Genomic DNA, 23,512 nt, shown 5'->3' on the forward strand with positions numbered 1-23,512 from the left:
CAACCAGAACGTTGACGGACCTGACCAATCAGAACCTTGGCGAGCCTGACCAATCAGAACGTTGACGGACCTGACCAATCAGAACCTTGGCGAGCCTGACCAATCAGAACGTTGACGCAAAAGCCAGGTATAGAGGGCTAATATTAGCGCCGCTAAAAATCACACCCTGTGTGAAGTAAGCGGCGCCTTTGATGAGTCCCGTACCGTACGACATCAATCTTGTCTTATGGCACAAGATTGATGTCTTAGACTGCCCTATGCCTCAAACATACATACTGTTTGTCATCAATATGTGTCACGTGAAGCTTGACCAATCACTTTGTTGCCGTACGCACACGGATAAAGTCAGATATAGAGCAAAGTTTGTCATCAATATGTGTCACGTGAAGCTTGACCAATCACTTTGTTGACGGACCTGACCAATCAGAACGTTGACGGTGAACACGGACAAAGTCAGGTATAGAGCAGGATCCGCTCTAAGCGCCGCTAAAAATGCAGAGGGAAATACTAGTGGATCCAGTATAGAGCCCTGGGGAGACTCCAGTCATCGAAGTATAATATACTATATATCGTCTACTCTGTCGGGTGGAAACCTCATATGTCCAAAAACAGCTACTTTTCAGGATTCTAATTCGAAAATAGCCAAAGTAGCAGATCTACTTTTGATGCTTTTGTGTGACGCTGTAGCGTGATCAAGTTCAATTTACGGGAAAAAAACACCAAAAGTTAAACTACGGAGATAAGAGGTTTCTGCGCGACGGCGACGACATAAGGTTTAAGTAGTTAAATACTTCAGCCGCCGTAGACAGAGCATTTATTCATTCACAAATCAGCTGACTGCGGCATTCCATTCCATTCCATTCCGTCCAGTCAGCGGAGAGTCACATGATCTGAGAGAGAGAGAGGGCTCTCTATTGAACTAACGTTCCTGCATTTAGGAATTTGGACAGACTTGAAAGATTTTTTTTTGGGGGGGGGGGGGGGGAGAGAGAAAGCCAGGCATTCTGAAGCACAGTCAAACTAATACGTAAATAACATGTTTTTTTCCATCGTGTATAACTTCTGATGTTGCAGAATGTGAATCCGGATCGACCTTTTTTCTTGGGTTTCTGGACCGCAACCGGCATTCTCACGTGTGCCGGGAGCATTGTCTTGTTTTATGTGCACATATATACACAGTGGTGTAAAGTAACTAAGTACATTTACTCAAGTACTGTACTTAAGTACAACTGTGAGGTACAGTACTTTTACTTAACTGGAGTATTTCCAATTTTCAGTACTTCTACTGCTACTCCATTACATCTCATAGGCAAATGATGTACTTTTACTTAAATAACTACAGTTATTTGAAAACTTTAGTTACTAGATTTTGATTATTATTACAAAACATACATTAACCACTTCAGCCCTACATACATTTCGGCCATTTGAAAATAGCTGATCTACAAGCTAACGATGCGTCGCATCGCGGCGCATTGTGAGCTTGTAGATCTGCTGTTTCAAATGATTTTTTATATTTGAAAACTTATGAAATGGGACATTCTGCATAATGAGTACTTTCTACTTTTGGTACTTTAAGTACATTTTGATACCAATACTTTTGTACTTTTACTGAAGTAAATTCTTAATTCCTGGCTTTTACTTAACAGAGTATTTCTATATTGCAGTATTGATACTTTTTCTTAAGTAAAAAAAATACTTTTCCCACCACTATATACAAAGCTCAAAACAAGTGTAACATGCAATTCACCGCAATGTGACTTATTAGGGAGACCCCCTAGAACCCTGTCAAGGACCCCTAGGGGTCCCTGGACCCCACGTTGAGAACCACAAGGTACAGGAAGAGAAATGTGAAAGGTGTTTCTTACCCTATGGAGTTGGACCTTGGGAAGCACAAGGGAAGGCAGAAAACATAAAACATTTAAAGAAATGCATACTTTACTATATAGATCTTATAGGCCTAAAGACAAGTGATATTTTGTGGTTAAAACAAAAACCTCTGATAGTAATCATTGCTATAGTGTTTACTCAGTAACAGGGGGTCTCCCTGTCTCTCCAGCTCTTTAGTAAAAAAAAAAAAAAGGTAGAAAATGGACCTGCCCATTTGTTTCCCCTTCACAGTGTCAGATTTAAATTAACCCAGAGGATTTGACTGTGTACTATAGGCCAACGGACAGCATGTTACGGGTTAGTTAGTTAGTAGAAAGAGTTCAAACATAGACTGAATAATGTCTTGGGTGACTGTCTGATACGTCCCATTCATTGTCTGAATGAACTCAAGAACAGACAATCTGATCTGTAATTCATGAACTGAACCTCTACCACTTCTAAGACGTCATCAACACAGATTCTCATGACTGATTACACAATCACGCAGACTGAGTTGAAGGTAGGGTAAGTGATATTTTTTGGTTAAAACAAAAGGTTAATGGTCTATATTGTGAAATAAATCATTGCTATTGGGTGTTTGTTCAGTAACATGTCTCTCCAGCTCTTTATTAAACAGAAAATATGTTTTAGGTAGGTGACAAAATTTCAGCCAATCAGAAGAGTACCCATTTATCAGCTTCATTTTTATAGTGTTCCAGTTCCAAATTGTGTCTGCTCATTCCTTAGTGCCAGCTCTTCCAAATGCCCTTGTTTAATCTGTATCCTGACTGGGTTCTCTATCCTGATTGGATATCATTGGTATCCCGACCTGAAAATGCATTTTCTATTTAATAAAGAGCTGGAGAGACATGGAGACTCCTGTTACTGAACACACACTCTATAGCAATGAGTACTATCAGAATATAGAGCTATTTAACACTTATTTACACTAAAGAAAATCACTTCCCCTACCTTTAAAAATCTAATTGTTCTGTTCCTGAAGGAGACATTGTGATGTACTGTATGTTGTTGACAATGGCTAAACCACACAGGAAGTTAAAAACCTATGAAAGGTTTTATGCAGGATGGGCCGTTGATATGATTTGCATAGCCTTATCATAGATATCCCTACACACGCAAACAAACAGAATATTCATAATATGGCCATGAAAACCAAAATTATTATCAATACATTCCTCAGGTATGTTTTTTAGTATGTTTATCTTGATTCTTGTCAACAGTAATTGTTTACACAATCAACTGCTACTACTAAGTACTTCAAAGTACTTCAAAAGTTGACAAGGTAATGCACAGTATAAAATACTCAAATTGCATGCAAATTATAAAAAATGACACTTCAACACTAGAAACAAACCACGCATATGCATGCATTGGTGCACACGTCACACTGCGTGCACGTACACACACACGCACGCACGCACGCACGCACGCACGCACGCACGCACGCACGCACGCACGCACGCACACACACACACACACACACACACACACACACACACACACACACACACACACACACACACACACACACACACACACACACACACACACACACACACACACACACACACACACACACACACACACACACACACACACACAGTACCATACCTTCGGGGGAACAGTAACTCTAGACCAACCATGCTGGAATAAATGAAAGATAATGTGTTCTTTCTCTTCCAACAACCCAAACCATTCCAGAACGTACTGTACAGTGCCAGAGTTCCAGAAGATCCCACACACACACCTCCCCCATCATGTCTCATTCTGTCTATATGGTCTACGACACCATCCATATACAGACTTATACTGTATACGCTTTATATTTCTAATAACAATACCCTGACAATGCTGGAAATAAACATGGTTGGTTCAGTTATGTTGCTTCCACAATGAGAACCTGGGACAAAGGCATACGCAGCATTTGAAAGTAATTACAATTCAATTATTTCCCCATATTGCATTGTACTATTAGAGGCATAGGGAAGAGAGGAAACATCATTTCTGTTCCTGTTCCAGACATCAGATGTCATCAACTACAATGTATGTTGACTTGTTCACATACAGCAGTGGTCCTCAAACATTTTCGGCCATGGACTCCCATCTATAAAGATGTTTTGCCAGGGACCCGCGTTAAAGGAGATTTTTGTTGTTAAAAAATGTCAACATTATTCAGAATTTGACCAAATAAAATTTGATGTTTCAATATGTTGAGAAAATAGTATAAAATAGGGTTCAAGTGTTCCTCGTTTTTCTGGGGACCCCTGGAACCCACTCCTCAAGGACCCCTGGGGGTCCCCGGACTCCACTTTGAGAACCACTGAGTCTGACATACAGTATGCTAAGTAGATACAGTAGATGCTACTGTACGTTTTGATGTGTGCCTGCTATCCTAGATACTTTGTAGCACCTTCATGTTTTCTTAGCACTCTAAGTGCTCATCCACTTAAAGCTTAATTTATACGCTGGCGTGTCGTTTAGCAAAAGGAACACATCTACAAGCTAACAGAGCATCACGTTGTCAGCTTATAGATCTGTTCTTTAAATTATAAATTAGGCTTTTAGCGTTGATTGACTAGGGTTCATGGCACTTGCTCTGACCTTTGTATTTTTCTGTGGATAAAGAACGTGTGCTCTTGTAACATGAGTGTCTCTCATTTTTCTTCCAAAACTGTCAGGTGATTACCTGGCCAATCTTCCTGCATTTTGCACATTCCTGAAGTGCTTGAAATGAAAGCAGTTTGATTTAACAAACGCCGGTGCATCCACTCAGTCCCTGAGTTCCTCTCTTGCTGATAAATAGAGCTATAAATAGAGTATTGCATCTCTTGTTTTCAGGAGAGAGACTCAAATCACAAAACGGAGTAGTTCAAGGAATAACATGATATTCTAATTGGGGGACTGTCCTTTTAAATGACACACATCTCTGTTTACCATGAGGCTTTTTCCTGCCAAATCCGTCTGGCTGACATCTTGACCTCACTCACAAATATAAATTTAGAAATGAAGTGACTCTGCTTAAATTTTGCTCTTAGTCCTATCGTTGTTATAGGACTCAACCACATCCTCAGAATCTCTCCCATCTCTCTCTCTCGCTCGCTCTCTCTGTATCTCTCTCTCTCTCTGTCTGTCTCTCCCTCCATCTCCCGCTTTCTGAACCAGTCAAAAACCTAATAATAATCACTCACTTCTTTACCTCTGTAACAGGCTCTATATGCACAGCAGCCATATTATCACTTCCTTCACAGGTGTTACCAATGATACTAATGAAGGCTCTGTTCCATTTAGTCTAGCACAGTGGTTTCCACGACCCCCATAACTCGTTACACACCTGTAAGGGGCCATTTGGAAGCCCATGAGGGTCCCTGGACCCCAACAGTAGATATGCACAATATCAGCACCCTGACTCTGTTTGACCAGAATGGAACAGAGACTTCATTAGTATCATTGGTAACACCTGTGAATGTCTTCATAATATGGCTGCTGTGAATAGAGCCTATCCTGTGATGTGACAATAAATGTCACAAAAGGGACGTTGCAACAATCAAGTGGTGTTCATTTGTCACTCGCGTGTGACAGTGATTAGGTTATGTGTCGTGTGTTAGTGTGTGTGTGTGGTGATGATCTGATGTGGATCACGTGACCTCACGTACCTCATGTCTCCGAACTTCCTGGTAATGGCGCAGCCGAGCGTGCTGAACGCCGCCGTCGTTTTCTGTCCCGCCGTGGACAGCGTCTCTGATGTCTTCTTATAGCTGTCACACACGCACACGCACACGCACACACACACACACACACACACACACACACACACACACACACACACACACACACACACACACACACAGACATGTAATGTAAGATATTTTAGAACGCCCATCTGATCTAAATAATGTCTACTTGTATTCAGCAATCTTTCACGTCAATGTGCTAATTCTAACACAACTACAGCGGAGCTGACTCCTCCATACTTACTCTCACTCTGTCAGCGAATCTGTACTTGTTTATTGTCTATTTGTTTGTGTGTGAGTTAAGTGCAGTACTTGAGTAAATCTATTTAGTTACTTTACACCACTGTAGAGTGGACTATAAGAACTGTCTGAGATTGGGGCTGAGGGAGTCTTCTGCCCCGTGTGGCCAGGAGGCCTGACGCTATTGATCTGTAATACTGTTACTCTTCTCAAATCTTGGGCCAGACTGGATATTAATATTTTCCATCATAGACACACACACACACACACACGTTTGTATTACTAAACGTATGAGGACATCATTTTTATGAATGCAATTTTTACAGTTTCTGTATGTTTAACCCAACCTTAAAGCCAAAAATAACCCATGTACAGTACCATTGGCAGTACAATTTGCAGTGCGCAACAACAGCACACAGCTGAGTATAAATCAGCCATAACTCTAACCCAACTCTAACCCACCTCCTGTCACTTCACAACTCTTCGCTACTAGTTGTAGTCTACATGTTATCCATATCAATGTTGTTCTAGTTAACAAATGGCTCTAATAATAGCAGCGTCGCCCCATATACAGTATACATATACAGTACAGTAGTTATTTTCCAAAATGCTTCGTTTACTGTACACAACTTGAACAACAAAACTTGAACAACACGACCCGACCTTTGAATGAAACACGTAAACACAGCTGGGTTATTGCATTAATGCCATGCAAGTAAACACAATTAGCGTCGTAACCTGATTATGTCCAGTAAATGAGGAATTACTGTCCATGTAAACACACTTGGGCTCGATTTATACTTCCATCGTATGATGGTGACTCGCTTCGAAAGTATCTATAAGCTCACAATGCGCTGTTGTGAGCTTATAGATCATTGGTTCTCAAAGTGGGGTCCGGGGACCCCCTGGGGTTCTTGGGGGGGTACCAGGGCAGGGTCCCCATACATTTTTAGCAATGAATTTCCAAAACTTTTCCAGAATATTTAGCCCAATTTCCAGGCCTATATAACAATCATTCGGCGCAATAATGTGTCTCTTACTCCTATGTAGAATGCCCAAAGATAGGCAGTGTAGCAAAAATAAAGTTTTAGACATACATTAGGCTGCCGTCACACAGATTATTCATGTTTATGAAAATGTTTTGTTTTAACAAAATCAAATAGCCAAAAACAATGCATAGCCAAATATTTTTCCAGGACCCTTGATAAATTCCAGGACCTTTGATGATGTTTGATCAATTTCAAACCTTTTCCAGTACTGGATTATTCTTTTTTTAATTTCAAAATATTTCCAGGAATTTCATGACCGTGGGGACCCTGCCAGGGGGTCCCCAGCAAAATGAGTTAATATAGCGTCACAATCATGTCAACCATGTGTTAACCACATTAACCATATTTTATACTTTGGCTATTCAAAAATAGCAGATATACAAACTCATAGTGTGGCACCGAGTGCCACGCTATGAGCTTGCAGATCTGCTATTTATGAAAAATCTTGAAGATTTTGTGCAAATCTTCAATAATTTTAAAGCAAACATTTTTAACTCAAATCTTAGCTTCTGGGGATCCCTGGAACAAAAATATTTTGAGATGTGGGTCCGCGGCCAAATATATTATCTAGGGGGTCCTTGACATGAAAAGGTTTGAGAACCACTGTTATAGATAGCCTTCTTTCAACACATTCGTACGATGGAGCATAAATTTGCAGTCACTCGGACAGAGTAACAGCAGTCCAGCAACTGTCAACTGTTAACTGTCATAGGCTCCAGTATGCAAATAATTTGCCAGTAATAGTATCAACGCCAACTGCTCCAAACCTTTATCTGCATATGAAATATGAAACATGAATATGAAAATCCATCTTTCAGGAGACCAAAAGGGGAGGTAAACTCACTTTTCCCATAAAAAGAGTGATGGTATTCACTTTCTCCAGTTTTTATTGTTCTTCTTTTTTCCCCTGTACATATAGTGTTTTATATATTTGTTGATGATATTGTATTTTGGTGTTTAATTTTTATGCTATGTTGATGAATTGAATACATAGGACCACAATGGAAACAAGTCCCCAGGACTTCTTTGTGTTATCCTTTTAGCTCAAATGTCTGACTGTACCTCCTGCTGTTTACATTTCTGTATAATCAATCAAATATCTGATGAAAAAGAAAGGCCAGTTCTTTTTTACCAGGAAAAAGCTAATGACGCGAAACATTTAAGCTATCGTGTCATCCATGTTCAATCTCACTGAGATCTCTGTCTCTTTGGGTACGTGTCACCGTCGAATTACAGAGGATGACAGGGATGTGTGTTTAGCTGCACGTGTGTGTGTGTGTGTGTGTGTGTGTGTGTGTGTGTGTGTGTGTGTGTGTGTGTGTGTGTGTGTGTGTGTGTGTGTGTGTGTGTGTGTGTGTGTGTGTGTGTGTGTGTGTGTGTGTGTGTGTGTGTGTGTGTTTGTATTAGCCCCCGCGCTAATACAAACATTGCGCATCCCATCGCGCGGGATGCGCAATGTCTATCCATAGGAGGATAGACATTGTGAGGAACATTTTCCTGGTCCTCACAAGAAAAAAATGTTGTAAGAGGATTAGATTTAGGGGTTGGAATTAGAGCTAAACATGATTTAAAACGCAGTTGGCGTGCCGGTGTCATGCACCGGAAAATAGCAGATCTACAAGCTCACAACGCATCGCAGCGCGATGCGTTGTGAGCTTGTAGATCTGCTATTTTTCGGCTTTAGGCTTACAGTTAAAAATGTCCTCACAAGTATAGTAACACTAACCTGTGTGTGTGTGTGTGTGTGTGTGTGTGTGTGTGTGTGTGTGTGTGTGCGTGCATGTCCGCGCGTGTGTGTGCGTGTACTGTAATATGAACTGGTATGTAAAGTGTAACAGGATAACATGCACAGCCTCTAGAGACGATCGCTTTCCGTCTCTCCTCTCTGTCACTGCCGTCTTCCTCTGACAAACACGCCAGAGCAGAGCTGCTCATTAACCACTCAAACCCCTCCTTAACCGGGCGGCGTCCCTCGGGGGTCCGTGCTCGGCCCCCTCCTTTTTTCCCCCTCTTCACCAAATCTCTTCAACGCCCCCAAAAAATAGCAGACTTACAAGCTCACAAGGCGCCAATTAATTCCTCCGCCACACATTTCTGCACTGTCACTGCTGTTAGCTAACCTGCCTGTGAGGAGGCCCCACGGGGAGGACTTAGAGCCTCCGTCCTACTCGTCCCGTTCGACATTCCCCACTGACAGGCCCCCAAGCCCCCACAAATATTACCCTCCCCAATGGTCTTCCCTCCCCCGAACACGAGACAATTGTGTTCGTGTAGGCGCCTGGACAAACCGGATGCGCCGTAGTGGATTCAAACCCCTAGACTCTGTGGTGGCGGGCAGGTACTTTACCCCCGCACCACCCGGGCAACCTGAATGTTCACTTATTATAACATGCCCAGAATAGGCACACTAGGGTTCATGTTCAAGGTAGGTTAAGAAACAAGTTATGCCTCTTTCAAAATCGGGGGTTGTACTTTGTTGTACACATTGTTGTACTACAACAATGTGTGTGTGTGTGTGTGTGGGTGTGTGTGTGAGCTTGTGACAAAATAATGACTACATTAGATCCATTGGAACACAGGTTCTTTTTTTTACCCCATTTCCTGAGAAGTAACTGTTTTTGGACATACAGTACAAGGTTTCCGCCTGACAGCGACGTTATGATGATTACCTCTGGCAGTCATGACGATAACAGCCACAGCTGTTATCTGTCTGCAGTGTGGCTGCTTCATGTGTTTTTAATGTCATTGCATGTGCTTTTAATGGGGTTTTATGAGGCCAGTGTGTGTGTTGTGTGTATAGTGTACAGCAGATATTACAAACACACGCTGGCCTGACAGGTAGATCTGATTATGGCTTTTTGATGATGATTTCTTTTCTTTTTTTGATGTATCTGTGAGAGCACAGCGCGTTGAAATGGTCTGATGCTGTGTTCTAGCAGCTCACTCCCACACACACGCTTTCCCACTACGTGTGTGTTTGTGTGTGTGTGTGTGTGCGTGTGCGTGTGCGTGTGCGTGTGCGTGTGCGTGTGTGTGTGTGTGTGTGTGTGTGTGTGTGTGTGCTGCTGCTATAAAGGCCAGTTCTGTTGACAGCTAAAGAACCTGCACAGACACTCTTTGTTGTTCTTTCACTCTCTCCCTGCGGCTTTGTCACTTTAACCCATTAAAACCCGGGAAAGAATCTGTGTCATATAATTATAGCAATATATATATATATACGTTATTCCGATTTCGAACAGTGGGGTTCTCAAAAATAGCAGATCTACAAGCTCACAAGCTTGTACATGTGCTATTTTTGAACGTTTTAGAAAAATCGTGAAAGTGTTTGAAACATCTTGAATATTTTTTTTTTTTTTAACACAAATCTTTTGTTCTGGTGGTCCCTGGCACAAAACATTTTCAGATGGGGGTCCGCGGCCAAATATTTATCATTTTGGGGGTCCTTGACACAAAAACGTTTGAGAACTGCTGATTTAGAAGAAATTTGTAGTATCGGCTTCAGGTCTTAATGGGTTAACACACACACACACACACACACACACACACACACACACACACACACACACACACACACACACACACACGCACACTTACGCGGAGGAGCTCTGCATGTCGGACCAGCCTCTGGTGAAGTTGCTCCTGAACTCGCTCAGAGCCGTGATGCCCAGCTTCTGTTTGAGCTCTGTGTGCTGCTTCTCCTTAGAGGTCAACACCTGTCTCAGCGTGGAGATCTCCTCCTCCAGCTGCAAGCACAGAGAGAGAGAGAGAGAGAGAGAGAGAGAGAGAGAGAGAGAGAGAGAGAGAGAGAGAGAGAGAGACTATGATGACTAAAACTAAGACTAAATATATTGACAATTTCGTCAACAAATAAAAACTAGACTAAAATGTTAGGGAGGGACGAGTGGAGAAGAGATCCAGTAGAACTAAAAGACAAGTCATTTATGTTTGGTTGCGCTCGGGTGTTGTGCTCTGAAAATATGCATATGCATGCTGAAAATAGACGATCTACAAGCTCACTTGTGAGCTTGTAGATCTGCTATTTTCAGCATCCAACCAAGTGTAAAATCAGCCATTACATCACAGCGTGCCAAAATACACTTTAGTCGACTAAATCAACTGTACAATTAGTCGACTATAATCTTATGATATTTAGTCGACAAAAACTAAAACATTTCAGATGACTAAAATGTGACTAAAACTAAATGGAATTTTATTCAAAAGACTATGACTAAAACTAAATCAAAATTTGCTGTCAAAATCAACACTGAGGCAGACAGAAATGTGCTGCTATTTGCCCCAAAGGTTTCTATACCAAGTGAATAGACGGGTTTCCTGTTTGTAAACATGAGAGGATGCTGCGCGCGCAAGAGAGGGATTTGCATGCAATTTCTAAAGTGAGCCTATAGAGGGCGCTATTACCCACAGCAGCTCTGGTCAAATGTCCATTCATAAAAGAAATGGTCTTCACCGGGTTTAATGAAAGTAGATTAAATTATGCAGTTTGTAATATCTTGTTTACTCAATAAAAATGATTTGTCGGAAGTTGGATCTGTTTGTCCTTTATTTGTATATAATAGCAGCATTATGCCTATTATGCCCATAATAGCAGCATTATGCCTATCTAACTCCCGAACACAACATCAGAGTGAACGGCGCTTCCGGGTTCGTTCTACCCCAAGCATGCGCAGATTGCGCAGATTGCGCATTCTGCTCTGTGATGACGTCGCGCGGAAACCCGTCTATGGAAAGCACTCAAATACTGCTGTCATTTGTTTCAAAAGTTCATGTGGATGTATGACTATTTCTGATAGAAAATGCACAATTCTTACTTATTTTTTTATTCCCGTTTAATTGTACATACATTGTTTTGTTTTGATTGTTTTGTTCAGGGATGCATTGGTCATGGGACGCGGTAGGAGCACGCGCACGCACATGCATGGGTTTAAAACAACCCTTAATTCACACCTCAACAAAGTTTGCAAAGGCTCCCGACTCACACCAGGTGAAATTAACATAGGAATGAGCCTAGATGCATATCAATTGTCCATTGTGTGACCTGTAGTGTAGGTGTTAAGCGACGCGCGCGTGACGTCTTTAAAATAGAGTCCCACCATTAACAAAATCACCAATACAACACTGGTTTTGTTCCACCTTTGCTTTGGCAATGTAAACAAATCTTTTCTTGTGAAAATGATCATTATTTCCAGGGCGTCCACAGTCTTTTGCAAAGAGACTTTCAGAAATGTTAAACAATGTTACATTTTCAAACATTTTCAAAAACATTGCAAAACATTACAGATCTACGTGTGTGCGTGTGTGCGTGTGTGTGTGTGTGTGTGCATGTGTGTGTGCCTACCTTGGTCAGTTCTTGGTAGATCTCCTCTCTCTCCTCCTCAGTCAGCATAGGCTCGGCGGCAACGTTGCCGTCAGACGCCATGTCCTCATCAGCCTCTCTCAGCGGCTGAGAGTCCAGAAGACCTACCCCCACACGCACACGCACACACACACACACACACACACACACACACACACACACACACACACACAAGATTTGTATTTGATTTTTTTCTCCCGAGGACTGCACCACTTTCCTCACAACGGTTCAGAAATACTTTCTAAGAATCTGTTCCAATTTCAGTACAGCAACACCACTTGGGGGGGGGGGGGGGAGTGGCTCTGGAGGTAGAGTGCAGCGGCCACTTGGGTGACAGAAAGTTCCCGGTTCAATAGGCTCTATGCACAGCAGCCATATTGAACAGAAATTGGGCCTCTTTTTACTTCCTTCACAGGTGTCACCAATGACATTAATGAAGGCTCTGTTCCATTTAGTGTAGCACAGTGGTTGTCAAACTTTTTAATTTCAAGGACCCCCATAACTCTGAGAGTGTACAAATGGAACCAAATGGACCCGGGAAGGTTCCATTTGTACACTCTCAGAGTTACACCCTCTCAAGGAACCATGAGGGTCCCTGGACCACACAATATCAGCACCCTGACTCTGTTTGACCAGAATGGAACAGAGCCTTCATTAGTATCATTGGTAACACCTGTGAAGGAAGTAAGAAGAGAAAATGGCTGCTGTGCATAGAGCCTATTGACCCCTTAACAGACGACGTCACACTGGCTCCAAGCGTCATACTGGCTCCAAATGAAACCCATTCTGTCAGGTCTCGCTAGGGCGCGCCTCACTAGCCAACACACAGGAGGGGGTTGGGGTTCCCTGAAACCAGCGCACCCCGAAACAACAGGTTGAGAATTGATTGCGTGAAACATTCACCTGTGCATCCAGTCTCAATGTTAGTAAACAAATAATTGGTCTATACCGCCAGTGGCGTCGTTAGGCGGGGGCTTCGGTGGCTATAGCCACCAATGTTTTATCCAAAGCCACCAATAAAAATAATAATAATAATAAATAAAAATCTTTCTTTTTTTTATTTATATATCTATAACCCTACCCCTAACTCTAAAACCGAAATAAAGTAACAAAAAACGGGGAAAAAAGTACCCGAATCGTGCCGAATTGCACGCGCTTAGCGCGCGCCCAGGGGGGGCAGCGCGCGTGCATGTGGCCGTTGCCTGGTGGGCTAAGCCCCCAACCTAGTAGAGACCTAGCGACGCCTCTGTATACCGCTGAGTTAGTGTCGAAGTGTCCTTGAGCAAGACACTGACTGAACCCCCAACTGCTCCCGATGAGAAGGTTGGTGCCTTGGTGTGTGTTTGTTCAGTAACAGGAGTCTCCCTGTCTCTCCAGCTCTTTAATAAACAGGAAATGCAAGTACAGGTGGCTTGCCAAATTTCAGCCAATCAGGAGAGAGTGCCCATTTACAGTATCTGGTAAAATGTGTGTCATCACTTACAAATTCACTCATTTATCCTGTATCCTGTGTGAGGTCTCGTTCCTGATTGGATAAGATTGGTATCTTGGGCTGAACATGCATTTTATGTTTAATAAAGAGCTGGAGAGACTCCTGTTACTGAACACACACTCAATGAGTACTAGCAGAATATAGAGCTATTTAACACTTATTTTAACAACACATCACTTACCCTATCTTTAAGACGGAAACTTACTTTGTAATTTGTACTTTTGTACTTTTTTTTAAAGTATTTTGTTAACCCATTAAAACCGGGAAAGAATCTGTGTGTCGTTTTAGATTTTAGCGTTGGCTATTCAAAAATAGCAGATCTACAAGTTCGCAGCGCGTCACTTTGTGCCGCGCTGCGAACTTGTACATCTGCTATTTTTTTTTTATCTTGAAAGTGTTTGAAAAATCTTGTCTTCTGGGGGTCCCTGGCACAAAACATTTTCAGATGGGGGTCCACGGCCAGATACGTATCATATTGGGGGTCACTTGGGCATGAAAATGTTTGAGAACTACTAATTTAGAAGGCATTTGTAGAATCGGCCTCAGGTCTTAATGGTTATAAAGCAAGTCAAGACCTTTAACTCAAGTACACATTTGACTGAGCAACCTGTACTCAAAGTGGAGTAATATTTGACCAGGAGCATCTATACTTTTGACTCAAATACTGGGGGGTTTGAGTACTTTGTCCACCAGGGATAGTGGGTAGAACGGTAGTGTCCACTCCTGTGTGTCCGTAGCGTGTGTCTGTGTGTCTGGGTTTCACTTATGTAATCTGTGCTGGTTAGACTGCAGGGCTTTAATCTGGATTAACAGATTATGTAGCCTTAACTCTGCTGACCGACACTATAGGAGAGTGACACTCTCTCACACACACACACACACACACACGCACACACACACACACACACACACACACACACACACACACACACACACACACACACACACACACACACACACACACACACACACACACACACACACACACACACACACACACACACACACACACACACACACACACACACACACACACACTAAATTAAATCGGCATGATGACTCATACCAACCCCCACTTCTAAAGGCCTAATCCTAACCCTAACCTCAACCTGAATGTTTTCCTAATTGTTAAGCCTATAACTCGAAAAGTCTTTAACCATAAAACAACCAGGAACTTTTACCTCAAACTGTCTATGTCTGAACATTCTGGGGACATTTTACCTCACAGCAGTGGTGGAAAAAGTACTCAAATGTTCTACTTAAGTGACAGTATCAATACTGCAATGTAGAAGTATTCTGTTAAAAAGTAAAAAGTCTGGAATCAAAACTTTACTTGAGTAAAAGTACAAAAGTATTGCTATCAAAATGTACTTAAAGTACCAAAAGTAAAAGTACTAAAATGTTTGAAAATAGCCGATCTACAAGCTCACAACGCGTCGCGATGCCGCCGATGCGACGCGTTGCGGCTATTTTCAAATAGCCTAGGTATAAAATAGGGCTGAAGTGGTTAATGTATGTTTTATAATGTAATATATTTATATCTGCAAAGTAACTAGTAACTAAAGTTTTCAACTAATTGTAGTGGAGTAAAAGTACAATATTTGCCTCTGAGATGTAGTGGAGTAGAAGTAAAAAGTATAGACAATTGGAAATACTCCGGTAAATTAAAAGTACCTCAAAATTGAACTTAAGTAAATGTATTTAGTTACTTTACACCACTGCCTCACAGTGTCTATTTCTGCACATTCTGGGGACATTTGGCCCTCAAAGGTATAGTAATACAAGCAAGCACGCGCACACACACACACACACACACACACACACACACACACACACACACACACACACACACACACACACACACACACACACACACACACACACACACACACACACACACACACACACACACACACACACACACACACACAGTCTGCTGTTTCAGAGGGCAGAATGAAATTAAGTCCCAATATGGTTCTGAAGGGTTTAGTGAATAAATATAAATCAGGCTAAAGTCCTTATAAAAGGCATTTATCCACTGGGCTGGTTGAGTTCTCTGGAACAGATTTAGTTGCTGTCGGGTGGAAACCTTGTACAGTATGTCTGAAATCATTCCTTTTTATTATTATATATCGTCTCTGTCAGAAACCTCTTATATTTCATTTTAAAGGAAACATGCAACATTCTCTCTTTACTTATGTCACACACAAGTGCACACGTGTAAAACACACACACACACACACACACACACACACACACACACACACACACACACACACACACACACACACACACACACACACACACACACACACACACACACACACACACACACACACACACACACACACACACAATTATTTGAAAAAAAAGTGAAAAAGGAAAAAAACACCCCAAGTGTTTATTTACACATTTGCTGTATCATTCTCTCTCTAATGTTAGTTTATCCCAGCATGTCCCACAAGTTCTTGGGTTATTGTTTGGGGGGAAATTGAGTCAAATCATGTTTAGTCAACACAGCAGCAGAAAATACCTGCATTTACACAAAACATGAAACACAATTAGCCACTTAAACCCTATATACGGCCCACTGTATATTCTTAGTTGACGGTATTTCCAAGAGCTCTTATACTAGGCCCCCCTCTTCTTTTAGCTCTATCACCAGTGGTTCTCAAACCTTTTAATTTGCATGGGAAACACTGAGGTGACATCCCTTCATAAGAAAGGGGCGACTCCCCTTCTACGTACCTGTCATGGGGCGTCCTCCCTCTTCAAAACGGCAGCGTGAGAGAGTTAAAGTAAAGACCATGGTGATGTTAGTCTAGTGTGCGCGCACACGAGCGCACACACACACACGCGCGCGCACAAGAGCACACACGCACACACACACTCTAACTTCGAGTGCACCGCTGGAGTCAGAGACACAAGGAGAGCGATATCGAGCGATATCAGACGGACGGCAGTGAAAATCTCGGATATCGTCTCTCTGTCAGGGTGGAAACCTCATATATGTCCAAAACCGTTACTTTTCAGGATGCAAATTCAAAAGCATCAAAAGGTAGCAGATCTGCAAGCTCAAAACGCGGCGCGAAGCGACGCGTTTTGAGCTTGTAGATCTGCTACCTCTGATGCATGCTTATAAGTAGGGCAGTTGATTTACGAAAAAACACAAAAAGTTAGAATTACGGAAATAGGAGGTTTCTGCCCGACAACAACGATGTACTGTAACAATTCTGAACGAATACATATATTACAGAACAGATATTTCAGACTATATGATATACAGTATAGAGGTGACTCCAGTGCACGCACACACACACACACACACACACACACACACACACACACACACACACACACACACACACACACACACACACACACACACACACACACACACACACACACACACACACACACACACACACAGATACAGTCTCTACACAGCAGTCGTTTCAAACTCAGCATCATCCCACCACAACAGGGCACACAGCACTCTATAGCGGGATAGATCATTGACATAAGACTACAGTATATGTATGCCACACAGGAAGGAACAAAACGGATCTGGTTTCTCCGTCCAACACAGGGTCTGATTTTCTTTCTTACTGGTCAAAAATAATAGGACCCAAAGTACAGGTATAGTCTTCTTCATCTCGTTTAACCATTTTACCACAGCAACTTAAAACTGTCTGGCCCCAAGTACACGTGAAAATGGCCCCTGAAGTGTTTTAAAGCGAAATTCCCCTCTAAAGGGATAGTTCGTTGAATTCATGGATATTTTTTAGTTTTTGTCACATTCATAACTAAGCCAATAATTTGATGACCGGCAGCGGTTCCGGTAGGAGACACAAAGAGTCTCCTTTGTGTCTCCTACCGGAATCGCAGCCTACTGGTCCGCTGGTCATCAAATTATTGGCAAAAAACAAAGAATATCCATGAATTCAAGTCTCCATGGGGTGACTAATCCCAGTTTAGTCTACAATTTCTTAATTGTTGTTTTCCTTTATTGGCGTGATGTTTCTGTTTTTATGCAATTGCCTTCTGTAGATTTTTTACAAATGTAAAGTGCATTATAAATAAAATCCATTATTATTATTACTAATCGATAGATTAGTAATAAAGTAATTTGTTGGGTGAACTATCCCTTTAAGCCCTGTATATGCTATATTAATAGATAAAGAAGCCAATCTACAAGCTCACAATGTGTCGCATCAGGATGCATTGTGAACTTACAGATCTGCGATTGTTGTCATTTAAAATATATATAGATATAACGACTGAGGTTGAAAGTGTTCAAGCAGCCACAAGGAAAATCAGACCTGTGCTGGACTTCAAATCCAGATCATTGTATTTATTCCTCCGTACATCCAGCAGGGTTGAAGGGAAGCTGTAGCTATAGCTCGCTATAATCACCCAGAACACAGCCACTAGAATACATGCGAGACAGAGAGAGAGTTGCAGCATGCCAAACTACTCACACCACACCAAAACAAAACAACCAGCCTTAACTGAACCAGACCCTACACTGCTTAGGCTCGGAGCCTGGGTGACTGGGTCTGCCTCACACAGTTCTATCACAGGATGATTCAATGAGTTATACTAGAGACAGAAGCAGCCGCATATGTTCTTTGTTGAAAGCCCCCTTGAGAACCGTCGTTCAAACTCATGTTAGCGACCGCACGATCTAGTGGACGATTTGTGCTGCCACCACCACCACCTGACCGCAATCCCCTCTATATCTATATCTTTATCATTTTACACCAAATCTCTCTGCAGAAAACAGCCGATGAGCGTGTTAGATCTACTGTTTTCGGCGGATGTTTGTCTATTTTCGGCAGATGTGTGTCTATTTTTCGCTGAATGTTCTCCTATTACGACACGCCCAGAATAGGGATGCTAGGATTCAAGTGGCCAAAGCTACTGCACCCTATTGACAGTATAGCAACTGGAGAAGGGATTTATTTCTCAAGATACGAGTGACATTTTGAGACAGCATTGAGAGGCGACTTTAATAAAAAGCTTGAACAGCAACTTTTTGAAGTTCATACTGTATCATCTTCAGTTTCTATTGTTACTCCGTGCTCTGACAGTACCTGAGCCTATAGGAGTCGGTCGGGCGGCCAAAAAAATCGCCCTCCCCGCCCGGCTTCCCTCGAACACAGCCAATTGTGTTGACCGCGGTGGATTCAAACCCCTAGCACTGGCGGGCAGGTATTTTACCCCTTCGCCACCCGCGCACTGTTCATACATTTTTTACTTCCTCTACAATTTAACAAGAAAACAACTCCCACACACTGTCTTCAAATGCAAGATGTCATCAGTTTTTCTATCAATTACACACGCCATGAAGCCTTGAATTCACGGATTGTTTTGTTTTTTGTCGCATCCTAAGCCAATAATTTGATGACCGGGTGGCTGCTCAGTAGGTTGAGTCTCCCACCGGACTCTTTGAGTCTCCAACTGGTCATCAAAATATTGGCTCAGGAATGCGACAAAAACAAAAACAAATCTCTGTGAATTCAAGGCTTCATGGGGTGTGTATTAGATTATTATAAATTAACAAATTGATAGAAAATAAGTCCTTTTTTGGGTGAACTACTCCTATATGTTTTGCACTCGAAGACAGTATCGCCTACGGGAGTTTTTTTCCAGATACGTTTTGGGCCCCAAAAGGTCTTTTCCTACACACCTGTTCTTGTAGGTGACGCAAAAGCCTTGCTTTTTCACGTCTACACTTAAAAAAAGTTAAACTAGGTGGCGACTGCTAGCGAACGATGACGATTATTCATTCACTCGGGAAGGTATGTGAGCTGTAAAAAAAAATAAAAGGTGAAAATCTTCATCTAAAGTGAGAAATACACTCTAGTCTAGTCTATGGGCTCTATCTAGTCTACTGTCCCTTGTGTCACCTGTAGGTTCCAGCTGCATGTCCCACTCCCATGCGTTGGCCATTACCACGGTGCTGTCAGATACATAGTGGGACGTCCCACCCAGGTACGTCCCCTCCTCCTCCTCAGCAGGGGGACAACCCTCACTCCCATGCACAGCAGCCGTTGGCAACATCTTACCCTGCTCTCCATTGGCCGTTTCCTCCGCCAAGCCGTCCCCATTTAGGGACAAGTGTCCCCCATGCCAGCCCTCTGTACCCAAATCATCACAAGGGAAAGACGTATCCTCATCAAAACCTGCGCAAAACGACAGCCAAATGCATGTCAATACTCGGGGACACGGCGAGCAATGCTTGACTGTTCCTATTGCACACGTTATATACTGTATAATGCCAACACTTGAAACTGGACTTTCACACATTAAAGGGATAGTTCACCCAAAAAAAGTACTTTTTTTGTCCTATCGATTGCTCACCCCATGGAGACTTGAATTCATGGGGTGAGTAATCGATCGGAAAAAAAATTCATTTTGGGGGTGAACTATCCCTTTAAGAGAACAATTTGATATTATCCAACAGAAATTAGAATAACCGTTGGGGCAAAACATATGTTTTTTTCCTATGTACAGTACAATACAAGTATAAAAATGCATACATGTGTGCTGTGATGTATTACTTAAATTGAAATGTATTTGATTTTATCCAACAGAAATTATAATAACCGTTGGGGCGAAACATATGATTTTCACGTATAAATTCAGCTAAGTGTGAGATATTTCCTACATACAGTACTTGCATTGTAGCATTATTATTAGGCTATTTGACCTCTCAAGTGCCCCTCATGTACAGTATGTGAAATATTCAAAGGCTAGCCTCTGTCTCTGTTCTATGTACTGAAGTCTCTGTTCCATGTACTGAAGGGTTGTTCCATGTACTGAAGGGTTGTTCCATGTACTGAAGGGTTGCATGAAGCAGCTCCTCGCCTGCATGGCCGGGGTCAAGTCACTTTAACCTGACCTATATACTGTGTCGCACGGTGGTGTGTCTCGAGGCGAATGCTGATCTACAAGCTCACACTTACTCGTGTTGCGAATAGGGGTGCAACAGTTACTTTAACTAATTATTATAATTAGTTATAAAACATCAATTTTGATAAAATAATCAATTGTATACTGTAAAATACAGAATAAATTAATGAATAAATACCAAAACATTGGTTGAGCAGAACAGTTAAGCTTGTAGAGCTATTTAAATAAATGCTTGATCATCATAGCGTCTTAACAGCATTTTAAGATGTTGCACTTTGGACTGAATTCCTTGAAAGCGATTTGAGCACGCACACACACACACACACACACACACACACACACACACACACACACACACACACACACACACACACACACACACACACACACACACACACAGCCTTGCTCTGCAGAGCGAGAGAGAGAGAGAGAGAGAGAGAGAGAGAGAGAGAGAGAGAGAGAGAGAGAGAGAGAGAGAGCGAGAGAGAGCAGTGGATTAGCCTAGCTCTCTCAGTACCCCATGAGGGGCTTGTCTTAATGCACTCAAACGGTAAGCCTCAGCCATGCTGGCCTCTGTCTGCAGGGAGGTATGCATCTCAAACGGAGGAGGAGGGGTCTGCATGCTGCCATGAGAGATAAGAACAAAGTTCTTATGGCCTTTTATAAGAAAAAAAGCTATTTTTTCTCTGGTTCTGACAGTCAAAACATCTAGGTGTGCTGGGGGGACCACCGGAAGTTCTGAGACCGCCCATAAGAACTTCTTAATGCAGGGGTCTTCAACATTTTCAGGCCAAGGACCCCTTAGCTGAGAGAGAGATGAAGTAGGGACCCCCACTACATATTGTATAAATTTGTGTTGCAGATTAAAATTCTTTATAGATTTCATAGATAGCTTCATATAATGTATTTTAAGACATTTAACCAACCTAAACCGTCAATACTTAGTAAACTTGACCTTCGGCTCTATACTTGCTCTGCTCTTTCCCCCCCTCTACACCAAACCTCTTGGCCGAAAATAGCCGATCTACAAGGCCACAACGCCTCGCAGCGCGAGGCGTTGTGAGCTTGTAGATCTGCTATTTTCGGCGAATGTTCCCCTCAGAACAGGGATTCTAGGGTTCAAGTTGTTCATGTAAAAAAGAAGTTCCTATCACACAAAGATTTGGCAGGACCCCCTGTAGTAACTCTGAGGAACCCCCTAGGGGTCCCGGACCCCCTGTTGAAGACCCCTGTCTTAATTATTGTCTTTATTATTCTGTAGTTATGAGCTGCCCCATAATAACGTTGTTCTGATGTCTTATGGTAGCATGTATTAGTGCCATGCTGACCTCTGTCTACAGGCAGGCGCTGTAGACATCTTACCCAGCAGATCTGGCCCTCGTATGGCGGTGTTTACCCACTCCTCACTGGGACCCCACTCCACCACACCATCCCCCAGAACACTAGAGTACAACTCTGATGATCGACACAACATGGCAACCCGGCCAGCGAGGCAGCGTGAATGAAAAGACACAAGAGACAAAACTGGTTATGCACGCACATGTGTACGCACGCACGCACGCACACGCACATAAACGCACACGCATGTACACTCACACGCACACACACACGCGCACGCACACACACACCCCTCTACACACACATTTGAAGTATTTATTTATGTCCACATAAACAGAAGTACAAGAATGCCTCGTACAAAGGACATAAACACTGCCAGTGCAGTCAGATAATGGGAAAACAGCCAGTTACAAAGTGAAGTGCATATAAGGCAGAACATTGTTACATACAATAATGTTGGCATACTTGTCAAACACAGCGGACAACAATCATGGGTATAGGAAACAACGCCTCCTCCAAATTGAGCGGCTTCCTATAATAGCTGATATTGAGCAGTACCTTGCTAATTGTTTAGCCCTCCTTTTGGAGAGGCCGGCCATTTGAAGGCCCCTCACAACCAACTTGTGCACGTGCCCTAGGCTACCAAAGATAAAAAACAAAAGTTTACATCTGTAGCCTAGCTGAGAGATGGTCTGCTCTAGCTGATGATATTCTAGCACTTGGTTAGGAAGGCTTCCTCAAAGCTGTAATCAAAAATACAGCCGACCTCGAGAATGAACACCTCCCACACACGCACACGCACACGCACACACTTATCATAACCAACAATAGGCTCTATGCACAGCAGCCATATTGGAAAGAAATTGGGCCTCTTCCTTACTTCCTTCACAGGTGTTACTAATTATACTAATGAAGGCTCTGTTCCATTCTGGTCAAACAGAGTCAGGGTGCTGATATTGTGCATGTTGACTCACTGGAAACACTCTGCTACACCAGTGGGTCTCAAAGGGTGGTCCAGGGACCCTCATGGTTCCTTGAGGGGGTTCCAATTGGCCCCTTACGGGTGTGTAACTTACGGGTCCATTTGGTTCCATTTGTACACTTTCAGAGTTATGGGGGTCCTTGAAATTAAAAAGTTTGAGAACCACTGTGCTACACTAAATGAAACAGAGCCTTCATTAGTATCATTGGTAAAAGCCTATGAAGGAAGTAAGGAAGAGGCCCAATTTCTTTCCAAAATGGCTGCTGTGCATAGAGCCTATTGCCAGCATAACCAATAAAGACCCCCCCGCCCCCCCCCCCCCGAGTATGATGTCATGTGAATGGTGAAATGGTGAAATTCCAGCCATCTGTCCCAGTCAACTTGTGCGCACGTGATAGAGGCTCAACTCCCCACGCCTGGCCCAAGCCTGTCACAATATTATATAATCACGTGATAGCTAATATTTAGCATAATTAATCATAATTATTGTTTCCATTT

At 42.5% G+C, this 23,512-nt stretch overlaps 1 protein-coding gene across 3 annotated transcripts in view; it reads right to left on the minus strand.

Annotated features, from left to right (window-relative positions):
- The window catches only part of tpd52l1 (tpd52 like 1), a 36,799-nt gene that overhangs the window by 6,240 nt on the left and 7,047 nt on the right, over positions 1 to 23,512 (minus strand). For 2 of the 3 annotated variants that reach the window (XM_084081623.1, XM_084081622.1), the window contains exons 2-5: positions 12,267 to 12,388; positions 10,505 to 10,653; positions 5,544 to 5,645; positions 1,869 to 1,883 (exon numbers count right to left, since the gene is read on the minus strand). In XM_084081623.1, the coding sequence (XP_083937749.1) occupies positions 1,869 to 1,883; positions 5,544 to 5,645; positions 10,505 to 10,653; positions 12,267 to 12,388 (388 nt within the window). The remainder of the gene's footprint in view (positions 1 to 1,868; positions 1,884 to 5,543; positions 5,646 to 10,504; positions 10,654 to 12,266; positions 12,389 to 23,512) is intronic. The other variant, XM_084081624.1, reaches the window with a different exon arrangement.

Source organism: Gymnoscopelus microlampas (genome assembly GCF_963454915.1).
Source record: "Gymnoscopelus microlampas genome assembly, chromosome: 16".
Taxonomy (NCBI): Eukaryota; Metazoa; Chordata; class Actinopteri; order Myctophiformes; family Myctophidae; genus Gymnoscopelus; species Gymnoscopelus microlampas.